This window comes from Jatropha curcas, chromosome 6 (genome assembly GCF_041381405.1).
Source record: "Jatropha curcas cultivar XTBG-Jc1 chromosome 6, XTBG_Jcur_1.0, whole genome shotgun sequence".
Classification (NCBI taxonomy): domain Eukaryota; kingdom Viridiplantae; phylum Streptophyta; class Magnoliopsida; order Malpighiales; family Euphorbiaceae; genus Jatropha; species Jatropha curcas.
The window spans coordinates 4,434,586-4,458,400 of record NC_143156.1 but is presented as its reverse complement, the minus strand read 5'-3'; the positions used below and the strand labels follow the sequence as shown (position 1 = coordinate 4,458,400).

Genomic DNA, 23,815 nt, shown 5'->3' with positions numbered 1-23,815 from the left:
TTAAGAAAATTATGATAAGTAAGAAAATTTTTCTGAAAGGAGACAAGTAAGAAATTATATAAATAAATTTAGAAGAACAAAATTGCATATATTATTTTATTTATTTATGCAATTAATATCAACATATTATTTTTTCCATATTTATTTTTATTTGTTTTAATTTTTTGTATTTTGTGAAATAATATTTGAAAATTTAAATAAAATTAAGTATTAATTAATTTTTTTGATAATATGTATATTTTCCATACCAAACAATACTATTAATTATTTTTAATCTTGAATATCATTTTCAAAGAGATTTAGACTCTAGTTTGGCTCGAGCATTTTTTACCTTATCGTATGGTCATTTTAATAACTTAATACTACGTTTGGAAAATGGAAAAAATGAAAATGACAGAGAAAAATAGCGAAGAATTGTTCAATTCATTTTTCTTTATTATTTTTCGTTTCTCCTAAGTACTTATTATTTAATTTAAAATTTTTTTATTATTTATCAAAATTAATTATGAATTTCAAAAAGCAAAAGGAATAGAAATACAAGTTCCATTAGAATTGCATTAAGTTGAAATAAGTATTTTATAAGTTGAACTCAATAAACTAAACATATTTAAGTCCTTAATGATTATCCTGAAATCATTAATCCAACAACTAATACCTTATTTATGATTAGCCCTTCTCTTCCATATTAGAGTAATTCTATTAGAATTCAAACCAGAAACTTCCATTAGAATTTTCTTGGTAAAAAATATTAAACGATTATTATTAGATGTCCTCTCATAAATCATTTATGGAGGACACTTCTTCATAATCTCATGAGACCAAGAAAAAGGGAACTCCTTGAACATTCCTTTTCTTCCTGGTTCTTGGAGCACGAGAGGAAGTTTTGGAGGCAAAAAAAGGAATTGCAAAGGATATTGCAGGAAAAGAAAATTTGATTCATTTTATTTCAGTCTGGAATTTTTAAAAAGAACTAAGAAATAAGATGAAATGATTGCGAAACAAACATTTGACGGTCGAGCTACTGGCTTTTTGGTCCTGTTTAAGAATTTCTGTGGTACCCAAACACAAGTCCTACATAATATGTCAAAATAAAGGAAAATCAATTCAGTATTAAAATATATCTCATATTATCATTTCAAATCCTTGAGAAGGTCCCAATGTTTGAGTCAATTTATAAGTACCTGGAGAAGGCCCCATGACAGCTTAATACGAACAGATAAAATAAGAATGAGGCAGGAAAAAACCCAAAAAAAAAAAAAAAGGAAGCCATGCAGATTATAATGACAATTGAAAAAAAAAAAATTAAAAAAAGAAAAGGGCAGGAAGCAACCAGTGGCATTTGGTTTAGAATGAAAAAGAACACTTTAATGGTGATGTGGGATTTGCTGGTTATTTACCATCAATTTATCCATATCATAGTTCGATGACAGATGAACAATGTTGAATGATTTACACACTGAACTTATTGCAGTTGATAATTTGATATAATATTACAAGTTTGCACAGTACCTGTTACTTATGAAGACTTTTTGTGTAACAAGGGATCAGAAATGATTTGGGGCTCGAAGTCTGGCTTCAAATAACTAGCAAGCATATCAGCATATAACTCGTATCGAGCAGTCATTCGAAATCCCCACTTGTCTTTCAGCTGTCTACACAGGTTTAAGTCCATATCTGAGATCAACAGTCCATCCTTATAACGGGAAAGAGAAGGCGTGCAAGAAGCATCTGGTGCTGAAAAATGACTAGACCCGTAGAAATGCCCAAAATCAGAGTGTTGTGGCTTCCCATCACCTGAAGTGAATGGATTGGGGAATATTTCGGTCCCAACACGATTAATAGACCCAACAAAGTAACTATTGGCTATTGCAGCATTACGAGCCTGTAAAAAAGCCATTGAATATTGTCAATTAACATGTCAAAGGCAATCATTTCTAACACTACCATTTTAGTATGACTAAATGGTTAAATGCATACTATCTATTAGAGCATTATCTAGATATTAAGAAAACAATGAGGCGTTAAACTAATTGTGCCACTTGCTGTTTGAGAATCACCGCAAACTTGGTGATGCTAATTTGCCCCAATTACTTGGTATGGGAATAACAAAGACTAAAGTTCACTGGAAGCATGGCCCATCAAGCAAAAGAACTTATAATGCAAAAGATCACTGAAAATAAATTGAGAATGAAAATAAGCAGATGGGTAGAAAATAACCTCAACGGGCCACATTGGTTCACTGAGTTCACCGACAGTGGCGGATGGATTGAAAACAATCTCTGCACCATTCAAGCCAAATGCTAACCAATTCAACGGATGGTGTCTCCCATAGCATATATTAACTGCAATCTTTCCATATGCTGTCTCAAACACAGGATGCCCGGTATTTCCTTCCATATAATATGTGCTTTCATTGAAGTCACCAACTCTAGGTATATGGTTCTGCCAAATGCCATTTCCATTGTATTAACAAACTACTCGAAAAGCAATTTATGGTAGAAAGAGTTAAACTTGCATTCACCTTTCTATGCTTGCCAATTATGTTACCATGATTTCCAATTATAATTGCAGTGTTCCAAAGAGTCTCTCCATGATTATCATCTCTCTCAAGAATCGGACTTATGATGACCATGTTGTACTTTTGTGCAAATTCCTGAAGAAATTGTGTTGATTCCCCATCTATAGGCTCTGCAAATTCACACCATCTTTTCTCCCGAGTGCAAAATGCAAATGGCATCATCCATGCTTCCTGAAATAACATTGTGTGAAAAATCAATCCAGACCTGACTGTAATGCAAAATCAATAAATGAATTAGTCCAAAACCCCATCTCAACTTACTTGCAAGCATAATATGTTGACTCCTGAAGAACCTGCAGCATCAATCATTGGCTTCAATTTCTGAAAAATAGCCCTCTTCTGGTCCACAAAAGAAGCTGTTGTTGGAAGAGCTATGGAATTCTGAATAAGACCCACCCGAACTACTCGAGGTTCTCTTAATGACTCCTTATCAGCACCAAAGCGAAAGGCCTGCAAGATTTTAAAGAAAAATACTTTAGAATAATCAACGGCATATAATTGGTGATTTAAAGATCATATTACAGAAAATGAAAAGATGCTTGTTACATATAGCTAAGCAATGATATGTGCCAAAGTTATTGCTACATACTATTTGGACAGCCAAAATGGAAGGCATGGCATCATGCTACAAGGCTTTCGTACTAAAAATTTCAACTTTCAATGTGCTTGACTTTGTGAACACAAACTCAACTTAATGACACCTTAATACCATGCTAGTTCAGATTGACTATATGAATCCATTTTCTCTATTCCACCTGGTTTAGGCTACAGTTTCATGAAGATCCTTAGTTTATAGTTCCTTATTCACTACTTCCCTCCATGTTATCTTAGAACCACATCTATCTCTAACCACAGAGTTAAATATCCAAAGATATGAAACAATCTATGTAAAATGTCTCTAATGTGCAAAAAGACATGTAGTTTGAAGCAATAATTTGATCTAGAAAAAGAATATTAGCGGAAGGTCCAGTTTTGAACTGATAAAGTCAGTGCGTGATTTAACCTCTCTCAAAATACAAGCACATACAAAGTATTTTCATCCCATCCAAAGACATTTTAGTTTTCTAAAATTCCAGACGTCAATCCCTACCTAAGTGTTTAGCCATCCCTGCAGTGAACATCTCATCATCCAATTGCTTTCTACGGAAGCATATCAAACCAGAATTTGTTCACAGTTAAATTTGACCATTCTTCTTTTCATTTGTTCTTATGCCAGTTTCCAGAACAGATCATACGAGGACTTCCACAAAAGACCTCAAATTTATGGTATAGATCAGCCATAAAATCAACGTTCAACAGCATTAAGACAACAACCAAATCATATGTTCCAGTGATAAAACAGAAATATACATGAAATTTGTTCTTCAAACATATTCTAGTACTAAACTAGTATAGCAAATGAATGGGACCAGCCACCACCTGGAGGTCAAAATCATGTTTTGAAGAGATAACTTTTGCAGAGTCTGGAAGAACTAAAGTTTCAATTGCTTTTCCACAATTCATTCCGAGAAGTAACCGGCTGACTTCCTATAAAACAATAATTATTGTCAAATAATCACATAATTTCAAAATTTCAATTGAATAATCATAATCATCACTGGTTTAACTAGATTTAAGAAAATAATAAGTAGCAGATGCTGAAGACTTTGCTTTTCAAATCAATCCCAAAAAACAATTGGATCAGAAGATTAATCAGCAACCTTGACTAAAACCCATCAAAATTAACAGTTCAAGTATACACAAAAAGTGCCTTGACTAAAAACCCATCGATATTTACAGTTCAAGAATACATATAAAGTGACACGGAGAGATTACCTTGAAAAGATGAGGCTTGAGATTGGCACAGAGGAGGTGATGAAGGGAGTCATAACCACAAATAGAACCGTCATTAGAGATATGATTATCTTCGAAAATGTCATTTCCTCCTCCAATCTTTTCACTTGTCTCCATTTTGATGGTTTGTTCTCTGATAAGAAGAAGAGACTATGAGTTTACTATGATAATCGCGGCTGGGAATGGAAAAGAATATGCGTGTATTAGTAGGAGAGAGGGTGGAAAAATAAACTAGTGGGTTATATTCTGAAATTTGGACATTAGAAAGAGTTTAGTTGTGTGGAGAATCCATATCCATGTGATGTAAGCATTTGTTTTGGAATTTAAGGAAAGAATACCGAATGATCTGCGTAGGGACGGAAGCAGCGGTGATTTTAGTTGGCGACACGTAAAATTCCGGTTTTAGTATTAATAAATGGACATCGGACAGGTATGGTTTACACTAACTATCCGACTTAGTGTCTGAGCCGGATGTGAGTTAAAATTGTGGATACTTGCTGATCAAAACTCATTATATAATTTAAAAATATTTATATAATAAAATATTTCAAGTAAAAATTCAAGTAAATATCATGTTGAAGATAGTAATAAAATTTAGTTCGAGTTCATATGCAAATTATGGGATAAATCTACAAAAATTTGATTTTTGAGTAAATTGTATATTACTTTCAAATTTAAGGGGCAAAATCAGCTTTATTTCAAAAGCAAATAATTCAATATTGTTCTTGTAATTAGCCAATATATTACAAAATTTTTGCAAACTAAACCCACTTTACTATAAGTCTGTGAAGTAAGATAAAATTTTGCAATTCTATTGAAAAAAAAAATAGAAATTTCATCATTGCTTGATGACCGTCCGATAACGAGATTTTTTTAATAAACAGGAAATTTTAAATACTATTAGGAATGAAAACGAGTGATTGTCTATAACACCTGAATTGAATCAGATACAATGAAAGTTCTTTAAATTGAAACGTTTAATGAATCGAAATAAAAATTCAAAATACTCCTAAAGCACATAAACATATTTATGCATTGAGCCAATAATAAAATATGAAGTCAACATCATTTAGTAATTTTTCATTCATTTGCCTGAATCCAAACAAATGGTGAAAAATTCACCTCTAACATTCATTACTGATTTTCTTTCCTCGATTTGTTCTAAGTTGCAAGGATAAATCTCGGGCAACCTGTTTGATAAAGGGAACATCCAGATTACTCCCTACAACTAATTCCAGATTTCTTGATTGTTAAAAAAAGTTTCAGACAGACCCATTATACAGTTACTATGGTTATCCATCAACAAATAATCCCAGGAAGAGAACAGATTTTTACAAATAAGTTCACTAATAAAGGAGATCAAAAAGTCAAATTTCTTGCAGTGAAATTTCTGATCGTTGTGTAATGATTCTTAAATTTCAACTCCCACAACCACTTTCTTGAATTTCAACTTCTACTATCCTTATAGTTCAACTTTCTCGGCAACCAAAAGCCAGCCACGAAAGCTAGCAAGTTAAACCTGAATTAGGTGGCACTATCAACGTACATTAATACGACCTATCTTCTCCACATCTGAAACCAAAAATTAATCATAAATTATTTACCAACACTTACAACAAGTTATCCAATGATGAAGGGTAAATAATAGTTCAACAAATACAGCAGTAAGATAAATCAACAAATACTTAATGATGTCATCTGTTAAAAATATCACATAGAGAACAGAAACAACATTTAGAACTTAGCATACCAACTTGACAGTATGGATTTAGCTCGAGTGTTCAAGTAAACCAAGCATGCTTAGTTATGGGATAAACCCAAGCATGGTTAAGACATGTATTTCATTAATGTTTTGTTCAGCATATCCTGTAATTATACATGTATACCCTAAAGCAATCAATAATAGGGTGCTGCCCCAATTGTTTTCCAGAACCTACTTTCTGTATGTGATGGGTTAGTGCGTATCTCTGCTCTACTATTTTGCTGTATATTCTATTACTTTTCCTTTTAATCTATGATATAAACCAAATAATAACACAAAACATCCGTCAAGAAAATTACCATTAACTTTGTCTACATATTATGCACAAAATAATTTTTTTTAAGAAAAATATTAACAACATAAGCATTTTACAAATCACCTAAAACATTTTAACAATCATTACAATTTTATGAACTACAAATAATCTAATCATATAAAACATTAATTTGGAAAAGGGAAAGTATTGTTATTAAAGTTTACCATAGTATTTAAGTCCAACTATGAAACAAAATCAAATAAACTACAAACCAAGAGAATAGAGTTCCAAAGGTGCTTTTCAAATTATTAGTTGTCTGGTGTTCAAATAGCCAACTCCTATGTTATTTTGTATTTACCAAACAAATTGACCTAGCTATTGGGGATTCAAACAGCTATTAGCTTATTGCTAAAAACCAAACACATATTATGAGAGGAAGGACATTGAAGATATCGAAAGAAGAATATGGCAAATACAGGTTGGCTTGATGCCATGAATAGATGCAGAATGTAGTAAATGCTTAAGCATGAAACGCCTAGCAACCACCTATTTCATGCTCTATACTTCATGCGTTCTAGATAAAACCCAACCACAATTTAAATAATTTCTAATGTCTGAACACCTTTTTTCAGTGAAATCATTTAAAACTGTTTCCTACCCCATCCGCACGAAGTCACAATCAGAAAAATAAATAAACAAAGAGGTATGCAAATAAGTTCGACTTCCATTTCAATATAATTGTTTTGCCTGCTTAAGAAGTAAACAATAACTAACGAGTAGATTGTTATTACAAGATAACAATACTACTTTGTTGCTGATGATTTTTCACTGGCTGAGAGATTTGTTGTCCTTGATTTTCTCAAGCTATTTTCAATCAATTTGTCTTTTTCTTTCACATATTTTATTTTCTTTTGTTAAATTTTTAGTCTTTTGAACCTGATGATTTAATTTGGATCTAGTTATAGGTCTCAAAGGTCGAGCAACCTTGATCATATTTATCTCACAAGTACATTGTTAACGAGTTATGACCTAACAGCAAAGCATAACTAATAATCCAATCCTCATAAACATACATTCTTAGGTACAAGAGCAAAAACCAGAACCACCTTTTTAGCTTGGCAGGCCAGTATAATGGTTCTAACATAGAGCTACATACTTTGCCGCATATAATCACATATCAGGTTCTCAAAATGTTGAAACTCTACTTATAATGTAAGATGAAAATATTATCCGCCACAAGGGCCTGCGCTTAGACTGCAGGAATAGCTTCTGAACCATTGCAGTAGCCACTACATTTGATCTGCCCTCCAATTTTTGGAAATACCCATTGGCTTCTAGACCATTTTGGGTTCAAAATCCATTTCTACTATTGCAAGATTTTGTTTCAGTAAACTAAAAGCAGTATAATGTTCATTTTCCATCAGGAGCACAATCTCGCACGTTGACCCACAAACTACTTTAAGTTCCACAAAAGGATAAAGCTAAAAGTCTAATAGGGGCACATCTGAAAATATATAGAGAGTTTGTCCATTCATTCTCAATCACTGAAGAGCACATTATTGACAGCATATCTTGCACCTGATTTGCATCATAATACAAAAAAAAATTAAAACCAAAATAACAGGCAATAAGCAATTTCATTCTCTCAGCAACAAGGCATTAAGTCATAACATTCTGATTTAGTATTTGCTTAGTAGTTACTAAAACCTAACTGACAAAATAAGAGATTACTAAGAACTATTAAACACCCAACATAGCATATGAGGAAAAAAAAAAAAAAGAAATTTACTAGAATATCAAAGCACAACACCTTTAATAGCGATACGACACAGTGAAAAGAATATACACATGCACAAGCATATACATATTGAGCCAAATCAGAAAACAAGCCAACGGAATTTACACATACCAATTATCTCTAACTCTGAATGTTAAGCATGGCCTTGGCCTGACTCTGCTCCTCCTGCAATGAATCGCTAGCATACTTACTCAATAACTCCATCTTCTTCTTCTCCACAACCATCCTCTCAATCTCTTTCTCATCTGGCAATGGCACATGGGCCACAAACTCCCTCTCCTTTTCCTTTCTCTCCCTTTCCTCCTTCTCCCTTTCCCTCTTCCTGTCCTCCTCCACCACATCTTCCTCCTCCTCAAACAACACCTCAGTTGCAACAGCTCCAACGCTCACCACTTCTTTTGCTCCTTTACTTGCTTCCCTCCTTATTTCATCCATCCTCCTCCACTCCTCCACAGCCACCGCCCTCATTGTCGCCTCCGCAGGCGCCTCCACTTTCTCCAAAACCCCATCCTCATCATCTCTGTAGCCATAATAACTCGCATCAATTCTTTTATAAATATCATATCTAGTCCTCCTTTTTCTCAATTCTGGTGGCTTCTCGAACAATTCTCGAACACCCGGTAGCTTCTTGGCTGCACCAAAGTAACGGTACCCAGGACCACGGCCGCTAGGGTTAGGGACGTCAATTATATTGCCTTCTAAATCTGTCATCTTCGGGGCATGTTTCGCATAGTTCGGTCCGCCGAGTTCAACGATGCGACGTTCCCAGTGTGATTTTTCTCGAATGAGCTTGTTGATCTCGTCGTTTAAGTCACGGAGACGGTGCTCGCCAAGGCCTTCGTTCTGGATTTCGGCGACTTTGCGCCCAATCTCTCGCATTATCTGCTGGCGCCATTTGTCTGCCTCGGCAAGGTCCCGGCATTCGGAGGCTAGGTAGGGGCGGCGCTCTTTGGGTTTCTTCTTTTCCTGTTCTTTTAATGCTATAAATCGATTGAGCATCGATTGAGCCTTTTCTTCGTTGCGAGCCATTTCTGTTTTCTTTTAGAATTTCGAATTGGAGAGTAGAAACACCTAATGGAAAGGAGTCGGTGAAGAAGAATTCGCAGCAAAAACAAGTATTTAGCGTCACTCTGTTTCGTTTCTTAACAAGGGAAAGTCTCACCGATAACTACGGGCTTTCGTGCCAATTTAAAATAGTGATACATGGGGCGATTCGTTCCAGGCACGGGTATGTTTTATAATCATCGGTGGCCATTGGAGATTTTAAAGGCAGGCGTGTAAAAAAATAAAAAAGGAAAATTATAGTCATACCCTTTATTTGTAAAAAAAAAAAAAAAAAAAAAAACCATTACACGGTTTTTTTCAATATAATTTATAAGTTTTATTTCAAATATTATAATTATAGGACAAATTTAATTCTTTGCTTAAATCAAATTATAACAATTTGAAGTATCAATAAATCTATCATTTGTGCCCTCAAAAAAAAAAAAAAAAAAATACCACTTGAACAATTATAGGTGAGCATTCGGCTCGGTCAATTCAATTAATTCGGATCGGTAAATAAATATTTAGTAAAAATTTTAATGAAAAAATTAAATTTCGACAACTTTTAACTAAATTAATCAAATTGATCGACTCTTAAACTATGTTGTTCTAATTAAGCAGAAAATAAAATTAAAAATTAAAATATTTCAGTTATTATTTCGATTGAGTAGTAATTAATAACTTCAGTTAATTTTTATTTTAGTTAAAGTCGGTTAATCATAAGCTTAGGTTAATTTAGTTTTTATTTTCTTTAACTTTGATTCGATTAATAATCAAAATTAACAAAACAGTTCGTCAAGTTCAGTGAAAAAATTAATTCGATTAAGTTAAAAAAAATTCAGTTAAAAATTTTATTCAAATTGATCAAATTGGCCGAATGCTTGCCCTATGTACAACCTTAACTCTAAAAATAACAATTAACCCAAAATTATCCAATTCCATTTAAATTTACATATGTAATATTTATACTCATTTCAAACTCATTTAGTATCGCGGCTTCGCACATGTTTATATTTTGATTCTATGATTATAATTATTATTATTAAATATTTTATAATTAAACATACTTAAAATCTCCAAAAAAATATAATTGATTATTTGAAACTTTAAAAAAGTCATACAATAAGTGAAGAACTCTTGAATTTTTTTTATATTCAATATTTTTATATAAATGGTGTAACACCGTTTAATCGTTTTGACCTCCTTATAGCTCATGTTTCATTAACGTAGCTCGTTAGTTTCCCTTCTTTCAGTCTATCATAATCGTCACCATGCATACTCAAAATTAATAGCAGCAAGAATAGAATAGTCGTTGCAGCCAAAATTAAGTGTTTGAATTAGGTGAATTTTATATCTGAAATTAAAAAGAAAAATATACAACTAATTACATTAAATTAGACAATTGAAAGAACTAACTAAATTAATTGATTGATTTACCGCATTGAGATTGAACAGTGATCTGAATGGCTTTTGAATTCAATATTTAACTAATTTCTATATCCAACCACTCGACCTCTGATGGAATTGTGGATCCGCCGCTCACGTTAACAAAAAAATAAAAAGAATAAAATAAGATGAGTTGAGTGTTCTCCGGAGGATATTGCATGATCAAATTAACAGAAAAGCATCAAATTAAAACCCAAATGCAGAACTATGAAAAAAACAAACATGTATATATGTAATGACAAAATGCAGAAAACAATAGATTTTTTTATACATGGTCAGCTCAATTGGCCAAGATAACATTATGGGTTACACAGTCGTACCCTTTACCAAATTGGCGATAACCTTTATAGTAAAGAGGACTCAAACTAAAGACCTCTCACTTCTAACATCTTCTACTGGAGATAGAAAAATCAATTAAAAAAACAATAGTTAGCGATTAGGAAAAAGAATACTCTTAACAAAAATAAAAGAAAATATGGATAATTTATCATAAAATATTAATTAAAATATTTAAGTTGTTTGATCAAAATAAAAAATAAAAAAAAAAACTTAAAATTTCTAAAAAAGAAAAATAAAATGCTCAACAAAGGAAAATTTTAAACTTTCTCAGCTTTCGTGTGTGTGTATATATATATATATTAGGGCAGCTTTATTGAAAAAATAATTTTATATATTTTAAAAGCTATCACTTCAAACTCAATTATATCAAAAATTAAAATTTCAAACTTTAAATAAGTAAAACAGGTAATAAGTATTGAAGTCCTTAGATACGAAGCCACCGTGAACAGTAAAATTATAATCCTATTTCAAATCTTTTTATTAATATCCAAATTTAGCAAAATGAGATGTAATATTATCATAAGAAAACAATATTAATATATTAATAAATAAAACATATATGAGACTAAGAAATTATTATTTCTAATTAAAGATAAAGACAAAAATAAAATTAAAATTTGACATAAAGTAAACAAAATATCTCTACTTTTCACTCAAATAATCCGAAATTACACTTCTATTTTTATTTTGAATTTGTTGTTTTGATTCTTGGATGTTCTGTTTTCGTGACACATTGCAATATTTCATATTCTTTTCAAACTGCAACATTTCAAACGAAATTAACTAACTTTAAGGGAAATAATAATGAAAAGCTAATTTCGTGATTTAGATATGATGAAAATTAAAAAGGTAAAAGGAAATTGTGATGACACTTTTAACTGTATTTATATTTTTAATTTACGATTCAAATAATTAATTGAAAAAATTAATTTTCTCCAATATCTTAAAATATTAAAATATAATGAGAGTCAAGCAATCATCTAATCTATCTCGCTTTCCATTAATATAGGAGGAAATCATATTTTTTATATGAGCACATTTAGCATGCACTAAATTAAAAGATAAAATAGGTAATATATTTTTGAGGAGTATTTTAGTTAGTATTAACTAAAATTTAATTGATGAAGGCAAATGTCCAGATGAAATATATAATTTTTAACTGTCTATTTCGTTAGTATTAAACATGCATGCCACAACTGCTTAGAACGTTAGGAAATGAAATATTTAACTGGTGTACTGATATATGGAATTGCATTGTCTTTATTGATAGTGTCAATTACTTTAAGTCAAATATCTAATCCATCTTGTTTTCTCTTTCTCTAGCTCATTGGTTCGCCAGATGATAATGCTCCAAGGCAAGATTTTGCTGCTAGATTTCATGATATGTTTCCAAATGTTCGTAATATGTCTAAAGATGCTGTTGATCTGCTAGAGAGGATGCTAGTCTTTGATCCAAATAGGCGCATTACAGGTATTAATATAACATGATTTTAGATCTAAAAAAAAAAAAAAAAAAGAAATTTCCCACGAGCATCCTCATACTCAGTGGTTAAAGAGACTAATCTTGTTTCGGAGTTAGCAATTGCCTCTCCCCTCTGACCTTATAGAGGTTGTTTGCTGACCTTATTTGTGTCTTACCATTTGAATTATTACTTATGGATGACTGATTGTTGATTCTAATGACTGGTTTGTAGCAGAGTGATAAAATTAATTATCTCAGTCTTTATTAATTTCTTAAATCGGTGTACTTCTTATTGGCAAAGCTTCTCCCATTTTGTTTCCTTCTTTGCAGTTGATGATGCTCTAAGCCACGCTTACCTGGCACATTATCACAATGTCGAAAAGGAGCCCGTTTGCCCGACTCTTTTCAACTTTGATTTTGAGGAGTCATCACTGCTTGAAGAAACGATCAAGGAACACATCTGGATTATATCTGAACAATTCAATCCAGATCCATGAAAACTTATCCCTTGAGAAAATATTCCATGATTCCAATTCTCGTTTTAATCTTCCGTTTTTTTTTTTTTTTTTTTCCCTTTTTAAGTTAATTTTAAGAGTAAGGTAAAATTTTGAAGTTGATGACACTTTTAACTGTATTTATATTTTTAATTTACGATTCAAATAATTAATTGAAAAAATTAATTTTCTCCAATATCTTAAAATATTAAAACATAATGAGAGTCAAATAATCATCTAATCTATCTCGCTTTCCATTAATATAGGAGGAAATCATATTTTTTATATGAGCACATTTAGCATGCACTAAATTAAAAGATAAAATAGGTAATATATTTTTGAGGAGTATTTTAGTTAGTATTAACTAAAATTTAATTGATGAAGGCAAATGTCCAGATGAAATATATATGATTAAAATGTGATAATATGTAAATATTTTAAATTTTGGTAACGAAAATCAAGTATGTTATATAATTTGATGTAAAAATTTTTCACAATAAATGTATTTTTCACTTTGAAAATAACATTCTTGTGATCTATGACAGTAATTTGTACATTCATTATAAACTTAAAATATTAAAAAGATGATAAGAAAAAGATAAAGAAGCATTAATTATGAGTGACAATAATATTTTAAAATATTGTGATTATGGTAGAAATTACTTATAACTGAAATTCTAAAATAAATTTATGTTTTTCATAATTATTTATTTTTAACTGATTAATAATAATTTAAATTTTATAATAATTAACCAAATTAAACTGATTATTCTAATTCTGATCATATTTTAAAAGAGAAAATAAATGGTTATAGTATTATTTGTAATTTTTACACGTGAAAAAAGAAACCAACTCGACATACTAATATGCAGTTATTAACAAAATAGCGCCACGTGTTGATTCTATACCTGCCTTTCTTCCCTGTCTTGAACATCTGGTGAAAGAAAAGAATCCCGCTTTCCAAAACACAAAAGAAACAAACTGTCCATTCTTAAACTGGAAACGAACAAACTATTAAATCACCATTAATTTGTCGAATTAATTCTTCAAATCCATCCTTAATTTTCTCAATCATCTTCATTTCCTTCTCGTAAAAGAAAAAGGAAATGGCGAGAAATGGAGCAGAAGGAGGAGAGGGACAAAGCGTCCCTCGATTATCTTCAAGTTCCAGAATAAGAACAGGACCTGACCCGTTCTTGGTCGTGTGTAGATGCTTTAGCTTCTTGACGGCTCTCACTGCCATTCTCTGCGTTGCGGTTAACGTTCTCTCCGCTGTTCGATCTTTCAAAGATGGATCCGATGTACGTACTATGTACTCTTTTTATATATAATTATGTAATTTAATACTCTACAACTGCTTGTATGTATAGGTTATTAGGCACTGATTGGTAATGGATTGTTTCTTTTAGGTTTTCAATGGAATATTCCGGTGTTATGCGGTGGTGATTGCGTTTATTGTGGTTGTTGCTGAGACCGAGTGGGGATTTGTCACTAAATTCTGGAAGGTTCGACCTTTGTGTTGCTTTGTGTGTGTTTCTGATTTGCAAGATTATTTCTATCTTTCTCCATGTATGAATGTGCCTCGAACTTGGTATGTAACCAAAGCTCATATTATTGTTTCTAGTTGAGATTTTGTGTTCCATCAGACTCGGAAAATATATGGTGAGAGAAGGTTAGAGAATCAGGCTGCTGGGATTTTTTTTTCCTTTTAAGATAGTTAAGGTAATTCTTATATACCAAGCTAAGCAAGAAGTCCTAAAGAACTGCAGCCAATTAGCTCATTAAATTTAGTTTGTTTTGTTTGTTAGTTAAATTCTAAGTTTAGCTGTCATCGTTTTCTTCTTTGCGCATGTATATAGATGAGAATGTGATTTGACTTTCACTCTTCCTCACTCGACTCGTGATATTGAGGGATTGAATCGGGGCTAAAAATTTGAAAAGATTTGCATAAGTGGAGCTATTTGGGATTCTGATGGTTCGTAGTAGGTTCACTCTATTTAGAGAGTATTTGGTGAAGGACTTGTTGGAATTAGAAGTGGGGGAGTGCTTTGCTAAAATTGGTAAAGAAGTTGAAGGCAGGAGTTTAGAACTTTCATTTGGCTGCAAAATGGTCAAAAAAAGTTTTTTGAGAATAAAAATGGTCAAAAGTTTTAGCTCGAAAATGATTTTTCAGCTAAGGAAATGAGACCTATATAACATTCTCAATATGCTTGGATAGCTTTTTAAATTTTACATCACAAGGCCACGAAATAGGTTGCTCTCACCACCTCACAAGGACATTGTAGATTATCCATTTCAAACATGTTATTGAAAACTCTGTTTTTCAAGTTTCATATTGTGATGGGTGAAGCATTACGTTTTGTTCCTTAATCTTTTTCTTTTTCTGGAACAGCCCATGCTTATTGAATACAGATACAAGCTAAAACCACTAATATTCACTAGGTTATATATATGAATTAACCCTAATGTTTTTGCAGGTGTTGGAATATTGGGCTGGTAGGGGCATGCTGCAGATCTTGTATGTCTTATATTTTAGTAAGAACTTCATTTTATTTTCGCCTTTATTTACAAAAAATTGCATTCGCTATAGACAATGAGGATGTACTGAGAGATCCATGAAATATCTTATCTGAATTCTAAAGGAATGGCTATTCTGTTCAGTGTTGCAGTCATGACAAGAGCTTTCCCTGACTATTCATCAAGCCAGAAGGACCTGATCCTTTTGCAAAATATAGCAAGCTATATGCTCCTTGCTTGTGGTGTTGTCTATGTAGTTTCGGTAAGATGACAAAAAATAGCTAATTTCCCTTGCATTTAACTTAACTCTAATCTAGTTTGAAGAAATTGCCAACTCAAATGAATAGTTTATGAATTTCCTTTTGTTTCTTGAAAGCTTTTTAATGCATTAAGCAACAAGTTTGCAGGTTGCAGTTTTTTCTGGAAAACTTTTTGATTTTATTGTTTTCGAATTAATATTTTTTGAATGAAGATTTGTTTTAGTTGACTTCTAATATTCAAGACATGTTTGTTGACTGAATAAAACAAAGGGAAAAATAAGATTTGGATGCACTTTTTCGTTGAGGAATCTATAAACCAAACTGATGACATTTCATATCAAATATAATTTAAATTTCCAGGGAATCCTATGCATTGGATTTCTGAAACGTTCTCGCCAGCAGAAAGAAATTACAAGGGAGCAGGCAGTCAAGGATCTTGAGGTATGCTAACTATTACAATAGAAAGAAATGACAGGTTGCAAATTTGTGAGAGTTCATTTAAGGTCCTTGTGTTATTTGTGATTCGCAACCAAGCTTGCATATGTATTTACTCCAGTTTATGCAATTGTGTGCTTTGTTATTACGTCATGTTTCAGAGGTCTAGGCATGATTTGGAATTATTTTTAGAGATACAAGGGAAAATGAGTTTCTAGATATCTGAAAGTGTCTCATTTGCTGTGTGCAACCTCTGCAAACAGAGAAATAATTTCACCTACTGACTTATGACGTCAGAAGGTAGGCCAATATGACGATGATGATAAAGTCATATGATTTTAATTGGTTTCTTCAAAGTGTTGGAAGGACACTGATTTTTTGGGTTCCAAACGTTAGATTGAGATAATTTTTGTTGCACACAACCCCTCAAATGAGGATTACATACTTCATTGATTCTGATTGACTAGCAAAATTTTATATCAAAATTCTATTGTCTGGAAACTCATAGATATCATAAGCAGTGATTATAAAGCATGGAGGTGAACATGAAAAAGGTTCTCATGGAGAAGTGTGATCATTGTTCTTGATCAGTAATAGAGGTCTATATGATTCTATTTTGCTCTTGCTGATTAATGTAGCATCATTTGGAGTTAAAATCTGCTGTTACGAATAATAGGTGGAAATATTAGATTATGAAAATTTTATAAATTTGATGATAATTTTCTTGCAATATAGCACATCAGCTTCTGGGAACATTTGCAATTTTTTTTTTTTTTTTTTTTTTAATTTGTTCATGTCTATCTGTTTAATAAATGTCTATCATAATTGGACTTTTGTATCAACTGACATGGATAAAAATCACAGCAATTGGAGCGGCGGAGGGAGGAACTTGAACAATTGCTTCTTGCAGAAAGAGTTTGATGCCACTCGTGTGAGCGCAGTAGTTCAGAGAGCAGTGAAGTGACTTCATAACTCCAACTGTCTGAATTTCATGTTTGTATGCTATGCATTGTTGTTTAATTGATTGATTCTGTTAATTGTTCTGGACGCTGGAGCTATTTTCTTTTGTAAAGTTGTATAGCTCATGTAGAAAACCATGTAATCAATTCTTTTTTATAGTTGGAAATCCAAGTTAGCCAGGCACATGATATTTGTTGTGTGTATAGGTTAATGTCTAAATATCTGTAACTATCATGCATTAGTAGAAAATGCGTCGACTGCTTTTTGTAATGGATCGCAAAGGTTTTTGTATAATTAGCATTTTTTTTGGGCTATACAGATATTCTATATCAATTATTTCTTGAGGATGCAATTAATCACGAAAAAGAGTTGGTAATTATGATAAGTTGTATCAACGTACAGTTTTACACTAGCTTGTATCCTTTACAAATCTAATTGCAACTCTTCAGAAGCTGCAAACAGGAAAATGATGGCTTTTTTCTGAATGTTGGAGATAGAAAGTCGATGAACAGCAACTAGCTATGGACATCAGTAATGCTTTTTCTATATCTCCAGCAACTTGTTGTTTGATCAAAGCAATTACATACTCCATTTGCTCAGCATCGCATGGCAATGTAGGAGCCCCTTTACTTGGTAATCCAAACTCTTCTTCTGCCATATTGAATAGTTCTCTGATAATTTCAATATTAAGATACTCCAAAGGTAGCAAAAACCGCTTCCCATCAGCAGAGTATGCAACAAAATGGCCTTTCTCAGCCATTCCTGATGTGCTACAACTGTTTATTTCTTCGTTCAGCAGTAATATGATTCTTTTTCTCCTTGTAGCAGCTAATTTCTGCCATTTTTGTGCCAATTTGAGGAGTCTCTTGGAACTGATCATCCTTTTTTTTTTCTATGAACTGAAGGAAAGGATTCCGAGGGAAGAAAGCTTTAGAGCTGAGTTATGAATGCTAAGCTGAGATGAGTTGAGAGCAAAGAAAATGACTTGTATATATACATCCAGAAGCCAAAATAAGCACCAACAGTGCCATGTGATTGATTGACATAAGGGCCTACTTGGAGTTAGGATTGTTGGCTCTTGCTTGAAAATCAACCCATCAATGGTGAAACATGTATGTGCCAAACCTACAGAAGTCATGACCAAATGAAATCATAACAAATACATGAGCCACATGAACCACACAAGTGGAAGAGTAATTGGCAGGCTACCAATAATTGGAATTTACGTCTTAATTACTGGATTCAGTGATTCTATTATTCTCGCTTAACTATTGGTTGGTGTTGGCAGAGCTGAGCAAGTTAGGTTTTTGTCAAGAGATATCTATGTTCGATAGAAAGAAAAAGTTAAACCTATTATGTCCTAGAATTACCAAAAGAACATGGAAATTGTATTCAGTATGGATTCTATTACACACTTTTCTTTAAACAAAAGTAAAACTCTTATTGTTTGGATGCCAATCAGGACTTATGACTTCGGAATTAGGAATTAGGAGCAATAATTTGCAAGGATATATTGGAGGCAATGCCATGTGATAGGGCGTTTGCAAGGCAGGTGGGACTGTTCAGTTGTGTTTGAAGGAAAAACATTTATGAATATACGTAAGACAACATATTCATGGCCATAAGATCCACCCAAAGTTAAAATAAACTAGTCATGAGACATGAACTTAAATCTAGTATTTATTGAAAGCTGTTGAGGTTATGTAAGTTTGATACTTTAGTGTAGTTTATAGGCATTTAGTAGCAGAAAGAAGTATCTGGCTGGGCCAAATATGTGTGACTGACTCACATTATTGATGTGCAATTCTATAAACATATGTGTGTTATTAGAGTAGTCTTGAACTGTGAGGTTGCGAGTTTGAACCCAAGCGTGAGATAAATCAAGAAAGAGACAATTTTACCTACTTAATAGTCAAATTCAGCTATTTCACTAGTCACCACCCATTTTACATTTGAAATTTCAAAGTTTTGCTGTAACCATACAAATATTTTTCAATATATATGCTATTTTCTACTGTATTGAATATGCTAAATAATTTTTCATATTTTGAAGGTTATCCTACCTTTATATAATTTTTTGTTGTGTTCAAGGCGATGATAAACCAAAATTACTAAAGCAACACTCTTTGGTTGACGCTTCTATTAGCTTAGTCTTTGTTAGATGCTTTGCTTTCTTTTTATGCTGGGTTGCTATTCAATAGTTTAGAGCTGCTTGTACATATTGCCTGCAGTATATTACTCACCAGTTGAAATTCTGTTTTCTGTTAAGATTGTTACGATGGGCTTTTGGAAGTCAGATCAAGAGATTGCAACTATGGACTAAATTACATTAGAAGCATGCAAATTTCTGGGGTTGTTTCCAATGTCACGAAGATGAGGAATTGAAATCTGAAACAGAACTTTGAGACTTCAAATAACATGTATCAATATAAGTTTATCATGTATTGTTTACAAATCTAATAATGTCTCTTTAGTTAGAAGCTGCAAATTGGTAATTGCTGTCTTGTTACTTGATGTGGGAGATGGAAAGGAACTGAACAGAAACTACTAGCTATGGAAGTCAACAATGCTCTCTCTACATCTCTAGCAACTTGCTGTTTGATCAAAGAAATTACATACTCCATTTGCTCAGCATCGCATGGCAATGTAAGAGCCCCTTTACTTGGTTGTCCAAACTCTTCTTCTGCCATATTGAATAGCTCTATTATAATTTCATTGTTAAGATACTCCAATGGAAGCAAAAATCGCTTCCTATCAGCAGAGTACACAGCCAAATGGCCTTTCTCAGCCATTCTTGATGTGTTACAACTTGTTTCTACATTCGGTGGTGATGTGATTCTTTTTCGCCTTATAGCAGCTAATTTCTGCCATTTTTTTGCGAATTTGAGGAGTTTCTTGGAACTGATCATCCTTTTTATTTTATATGACCTAAGGAAAGGATTCTGAGAGAAAATGTGAGGGAAGAAAACTTTAGAACTAAGTTATGAATGCTAATGTTGTGATGGTTAGAGGAGAAAGGAAATTACTTGTGTGTATATATATATATATATATATATATATATATATATATATATATATATATAGCCAAACCACCTTTAGATGAGATCCAACAATGCCATGTGATTATTGAAGATGAGGAGCCTATTTAGCAGGTGGGCATGTTGGCTCTTTCTTGAAAATCAACCCATCAAGGTGAATGAGTCATAGGTGTGTCAAATCTATGCAACCTAAACGAAATCATAACAAACGACATGAACCACACAAGTGGGTATGTTCAGTTGCATTTGAATATCAACATGTTGTGTTTGGATTGGAGGCAAATACATATATATCTGAATAGATACAAGACAAGGATTCATGGCTAAAAATAACAACAAATAAATTATAAGGAGATGTGAAATTAAAGACACTGAGGAAGCTTTGCTTCTGTCCATAGAAACCAGTTGCAGCTCATTCTCTGTTCAAGGACAGGAATGATAATAATTTCTGATCACCCACATGGCAGAAAGATATAGATTACGACACACCTATGCTCCATCTCGACAAATATACGCAAACATGCCAGCCTTGCGAATAGTCTTTCACAACTACCTATCACATGGTTTTGCTTCTCATGCTTCCCCACACTGTGGGAACTACATGAAATGGGTTGTCTGGCCTTGTGAATATATATTCAACTTACTCTCTTTCCCATCTACCCATCACAAGATTTTCTTTCAATATTCTATAATCTACAGCAGTCTTCCTGTATTTCTTCGTTTGAAATTTTTCCCTTGCATAGTTTAACAAGATGATCAGTGCCAAGAAGCTACTGAAATTGGCAAGAAAATGGCAAAAGCTGGCTGCTATCAAGCGAAAAAGAATTACATTGTCTCAAACCACTACAAGTATTGATTCAAACAGTTGTAGTACATCACTGATGGCAGAAAAAGGCCATTTTGCAGTGTACTCTACAGATCAAAAACGTTTTCTTCTTCCTTTAGAATATCTTAATAATGAAATTATCAGAGAGCTATTCAACATGGCAGAGGAAGAGTTTGGATTGTCAAGCAACGGGCCTCTCACGCTACCATGTGACGCAGAGCTTATGGAATATGCAATTGCTTTAATCAAAAAGCAGGTTACTAGAGATGTGGAGACTGCTTTCTTGATGTCCATATCCAGCAGTTGTTCTTCACTGTCTTTCTCTCTCCAAGATCCTGTAACAAGCCTTCAATTGCCAATTTGCAGTTTTTGAAGTGTTATAGTTAGTAGATCTGTAAACAAGCCATACAAGTGTACATTTATACAATTTACTGTTAGCCTCAAAAATCTTTTTCATACTTGGTTGTGTCTAATAAATTGAACAGGACATATCATTATAACTTTCAAGAACCACTGTAGGTCAGACAGCTAAAATGCAACATAATATACTTTAATACACAAGAATCCATTATCAATAGAATTCAATGGCAGACTGCTCTGTACCTTTCATTTCTTAATTCAGGGGAGCCTGATGAAAATGTCAAATTATATATTTAATAAGAATAGAATAACAATAAAATAATAAGAGAAAATAGAAATAGAAAAATAAAAATAAAAAAACGTAAAATATGCAAATCAGGAAAAATTAAAAAGCATATGTTCTTTAAAAAATTCGAAGTATACTTGTATCTCCGATTTATTAAAAATGTCTATATATTCTATGTTCCATTCCACCTTATAATAATAAAAAAAAAAAAAAAAATTCGTCACTAGTAAATAAACGAAAGCAATATACTAGCATCTTCTTCCAAAAGCAGTTGGTCATGGATCATTATATTCTTCCTTGACAAAGTGCATATTTGGATTTGGATTTGAAGAACCAGGTTGGTCACCATTAGCCATATGTAAGGAGTAACTTTCATAAAAATCATTATGATAGTTTGGATGCGGCTCATGGGATTGGAATGAGATACCATAGCCGTTAAGATAATCATTGCATGGTTGCGGCTCATGGGATTGGAATGAGATACCATAGCCGTTAAGATAATCATTGCCTGAGTAGTCCAATACTGGAGGAAAAGGAGCGAGAGGAGAATGTGGACAACTAGTGTGGTCGCCATAATCACTGCATGAGTAGTTCAGTGCTGGAGGTTGAGGAAGGAGAAGAGAATATGGATAACTAGTGTGGTGACCATAGTCACTGCGTGAGTAGTCCAGTGCTGATGGAAGAGGAGGGATAGCAGAAGATGGATAACTAGGTGGAAAACGAGGAGAAACTGATAGATCTTGCTGTGGATAACACATGGATTGCTTGATAATCATAGAATCATTTGCAAGTTCCGGATTTGAAGCACTTGCTATTGGAACCGTTGCATTTGAATTGGAAGTTTCCTCCTCTTCATTAATCTCATTTTTCTTGCTATCTGCTTTATTGTTATAAAGCTTGCAAAGAACCCATTCATCCAACTGCAGGAAAAAAAAAAAAAAAAAAAAAACCAAAACAGTAACTTTCTTGATAATGTAATATAACTTCAAAACTTGAAAAGAAAAAAAGAGAGAGTGTAAGTAATATATACAACTTCAATACCTGCATGTGATCCTTTTCTTTTTGATTGCTAATTGCAGGACTATGTTTTCCATGAATTATTACATATTCATGCATTTTCCAATCTGTTCTCTTCCCAGAACCCTGCTTTCCTTCATAATAGTCTAATGATTTTCTAACCCCTGAAGGGTTTTCCTTATCTGGAATGAACTTATCAATTCCAGTTGGCTTCCAATATCCATTGCCTGCTCTTCGATTTGGTCTGCCTCCTTTTGGGTATTTTTTGTTTCTTGGAGTGAAAAAATACCATTCTGTTTCTCTTCTTTTATCCAATTTATATATTTCTGCCCATAAAAAAAATAAATATATGAACAAATACGTAAAAAATTGTAGAAAACAAGTAATTAGCATAATAATTAATTTAAGACCAAACACCCGTTATTTCTTTTAACGTCAACTGATAATAATAATAATAATAATAATAAATTTATTAGAGAAGTTAACGCGCGTAATGTTTCTGTCCAAGTCAGCTGACATAATTAATTTCAAATGTTTATAGTTATTCAATCAATTTTCCAAGAGAAGCAATATGTACACGTCAGCTGTTTATTTGGAATTAAGATGAAGTAACGAACCAGTTAGGAGTTGAGGAGATTGTTTATAGAAATTAACAACGCGAATCCGATTACGAGGCATTGGATTGTTGGCGATCTTGTTCATCAAGTAATGGGTGATTAGTTCATCGTCGCGAGGGACAAACCGGTAGCCGACTGGTAAAGAATTGAAAAAAGTATCATAATCGTCGAGATCAAAAACGCTCTCGTTCGTCTTCTGGTTGTTATTTTCTTCCATTATTGTTACTGTATTGACAGTATAGAAGAAAAGAGGATTTTGACAGTATAGAAGAAGAAGAGGATTTTGACAGTATAGAAGAAGGAGGATTTTGAAGAATTAGTGATTAGAATAAGTATTTGTGAAATTATCACATTATATATAAATCAGAAGTATCATAAACCAAATAGAGTTAGGTTTCCTTACAGCATTAACGATTTTGCCGGTGGATGATCAGTAATTTTTATTTTTATTTATTTTATTTATGCTACTGAGTTGTGGGAGGATTTT

The 23,815-nt window shown here is 32.7% G+C and overlaps 6 protein-coding genes and 1 non-coding gene across 8 annotated transcripts; 2 read left to right on the top strand and 5 right to left on the bottom strand.

Annotated features, from left to right (window-relative positions):
- Nucleotides 1-1,371: 1,371 nt before the first annotated feature.
- BETA-UP (beta-ureidopropionase) lies at nt 1,372-4,799 on the bottom strand. The gene is made up of 6 exons (XM_012225974.4): nt 4,394-4,799; nt 3,998-4,105; nt 2,840-3,028; nt 2,522-2,749; nt 2,218-2,442; nt 1,372-1,882 (listed from the first exon to the last, which is right to left on the bottom strand). Exons 1-6 carry the CDS (start codon nt 4,526-4,528, stop codon nt 1,517-1,519), a joined length of 1,251 nt encoding a protein of 416 aa, XP_012081364.1. The 5' UTR covers nt 4,529-4,799; the 3' UTR covers nt 1,372-1,516.
- Nucleotides 4,800-5,421: 622 nt separating this feature from the next.
- LOC105641436 (pre-mRNA-splicing factor ISY1-like protein) lies at nt 5,422-9,447 on the bottom strand. Of its 2 annotated transcripts, none has more exons than XM_012225972.4 (2): nt 8,339-9,446; nt 5,422-5,983 (listed from the first exon to the last, which is right to left on the bottom strand). In XM_012225972.4, the coding sequence occupies exon 1, from the start codon at nt 9,254-9,256 to the stop codon at nt 8,348-8,350; it is 909 nt and encodes a 302-aa protein (XP_012081362.1). In that variant the 5' UTR covers nt 9,257-9,446; the 3' UTR covers nt 5,422-5,983; nt 8,339-8,347. The 2 variants fall into 2 exon arrangements, with proteins under 2 accessions (XP_012081362.1, XP_012081363.1); XM_012225973.4 differs by lacking the exon at nt 5,422-5,983 and adding an exon at nt 7,389-8,007 and having other exon boundaries at nt 8,339-9,447.
- A 4,481-nt stretch (nt 9,448-13,928) lies between these two features.
- Nucleotides 13,929-17,498, top strand: LOC105641435 (vacuole protein). The gene is made up of 6 exons (XM_012225971.4): nt 13,929-14,313; nt 14,422-14,517; nt 15,490-15,530; nt 15,674-15,791; nt 16,150-16,230; nt 17,089-17,498. Exons 1-6 carry the CDS (start codon nt 14,119-14,121, stop codon nt 17,143-17,145), a joined length of 588 nt encoding a protein of 195 aa, XP_012081361.1. The 5' UTR covers nt 13,929-14,118; the 3' UTR covers nt 17,146-17,498.
- Nucleotides 17,499-17,536: 38 nt separating this feature from the next.
- On the bottom strand, nt 17,537-18,284 carry LOC119369206 (auxin-responsive protein SAUR68). Its single transcript, XM_037635266.2, has one exon. The coding sequence runs from the start codon at nt 18,062-18,064 to the stop codon at nt 17,630-17,632; it is 435 nt and encodes a 144-aa protein (XP_037491194.1). The 5' UTR covers nt 18,065-18,284; the 3' UTR covers nt 17,537-17,629.
- Nucleotides 18,285-19,558: 1,274 nt separating this feature from the next.
- LOC105641434 (auxin-responsive protein SAUR68) lies at nt 19,559-20,219 on the bottom strand. Its single transcript, XM_012225969.3, has one exon. The coding sequence runs from the start codon at nt 20,091-20,093 to the stop codon at nt 19,659-19,661; it is 435 nt and encodes a 144-aa protein (XP_012081359.1). The 5' UTR covers nt 20,094-20,219; the 3' UTR covers nt 19,559-19,658.
- Nucleotides 20,220-20,355: 136 nt separating this feature from the next.
- Nucleotides 20,356-21,508, top strand: LOC105641464 (auxin-responsive protein SAUR68). Its single transcript, XR_016321126.1, has one exon. It is a non-coding gene; the product is annotated as an auxin-responsive protein SAUR68 (transcript).
- A 101-nt stretch (nt 21,509-21,609) lies between these two features.
- On the bottom strand, nt 21,610-23,732 carry LOC105641462 (uncharacterized). The gene is made up of 3 exons (XM_020682228.3): nt 23,329-23,732; nt 22,736-23,037; nt 21,610-22,614 (listed from the first exon to the last, which is right to left on the bottom strand). Exons 1-3 carry the CDS (start codon nt 23,543-23,545, stop codon nt 21,970-21,972), a joined length of 1,164 nt encoding a protein of 387 aa, XP_020537887.3. The 5' UTR covers nt 23,546-23,732; the 3' UTR covers nt 21,610-21,969.
- Between the last annotated feature and the right edge of the window lie 83 nt (nt 23,733-23,815).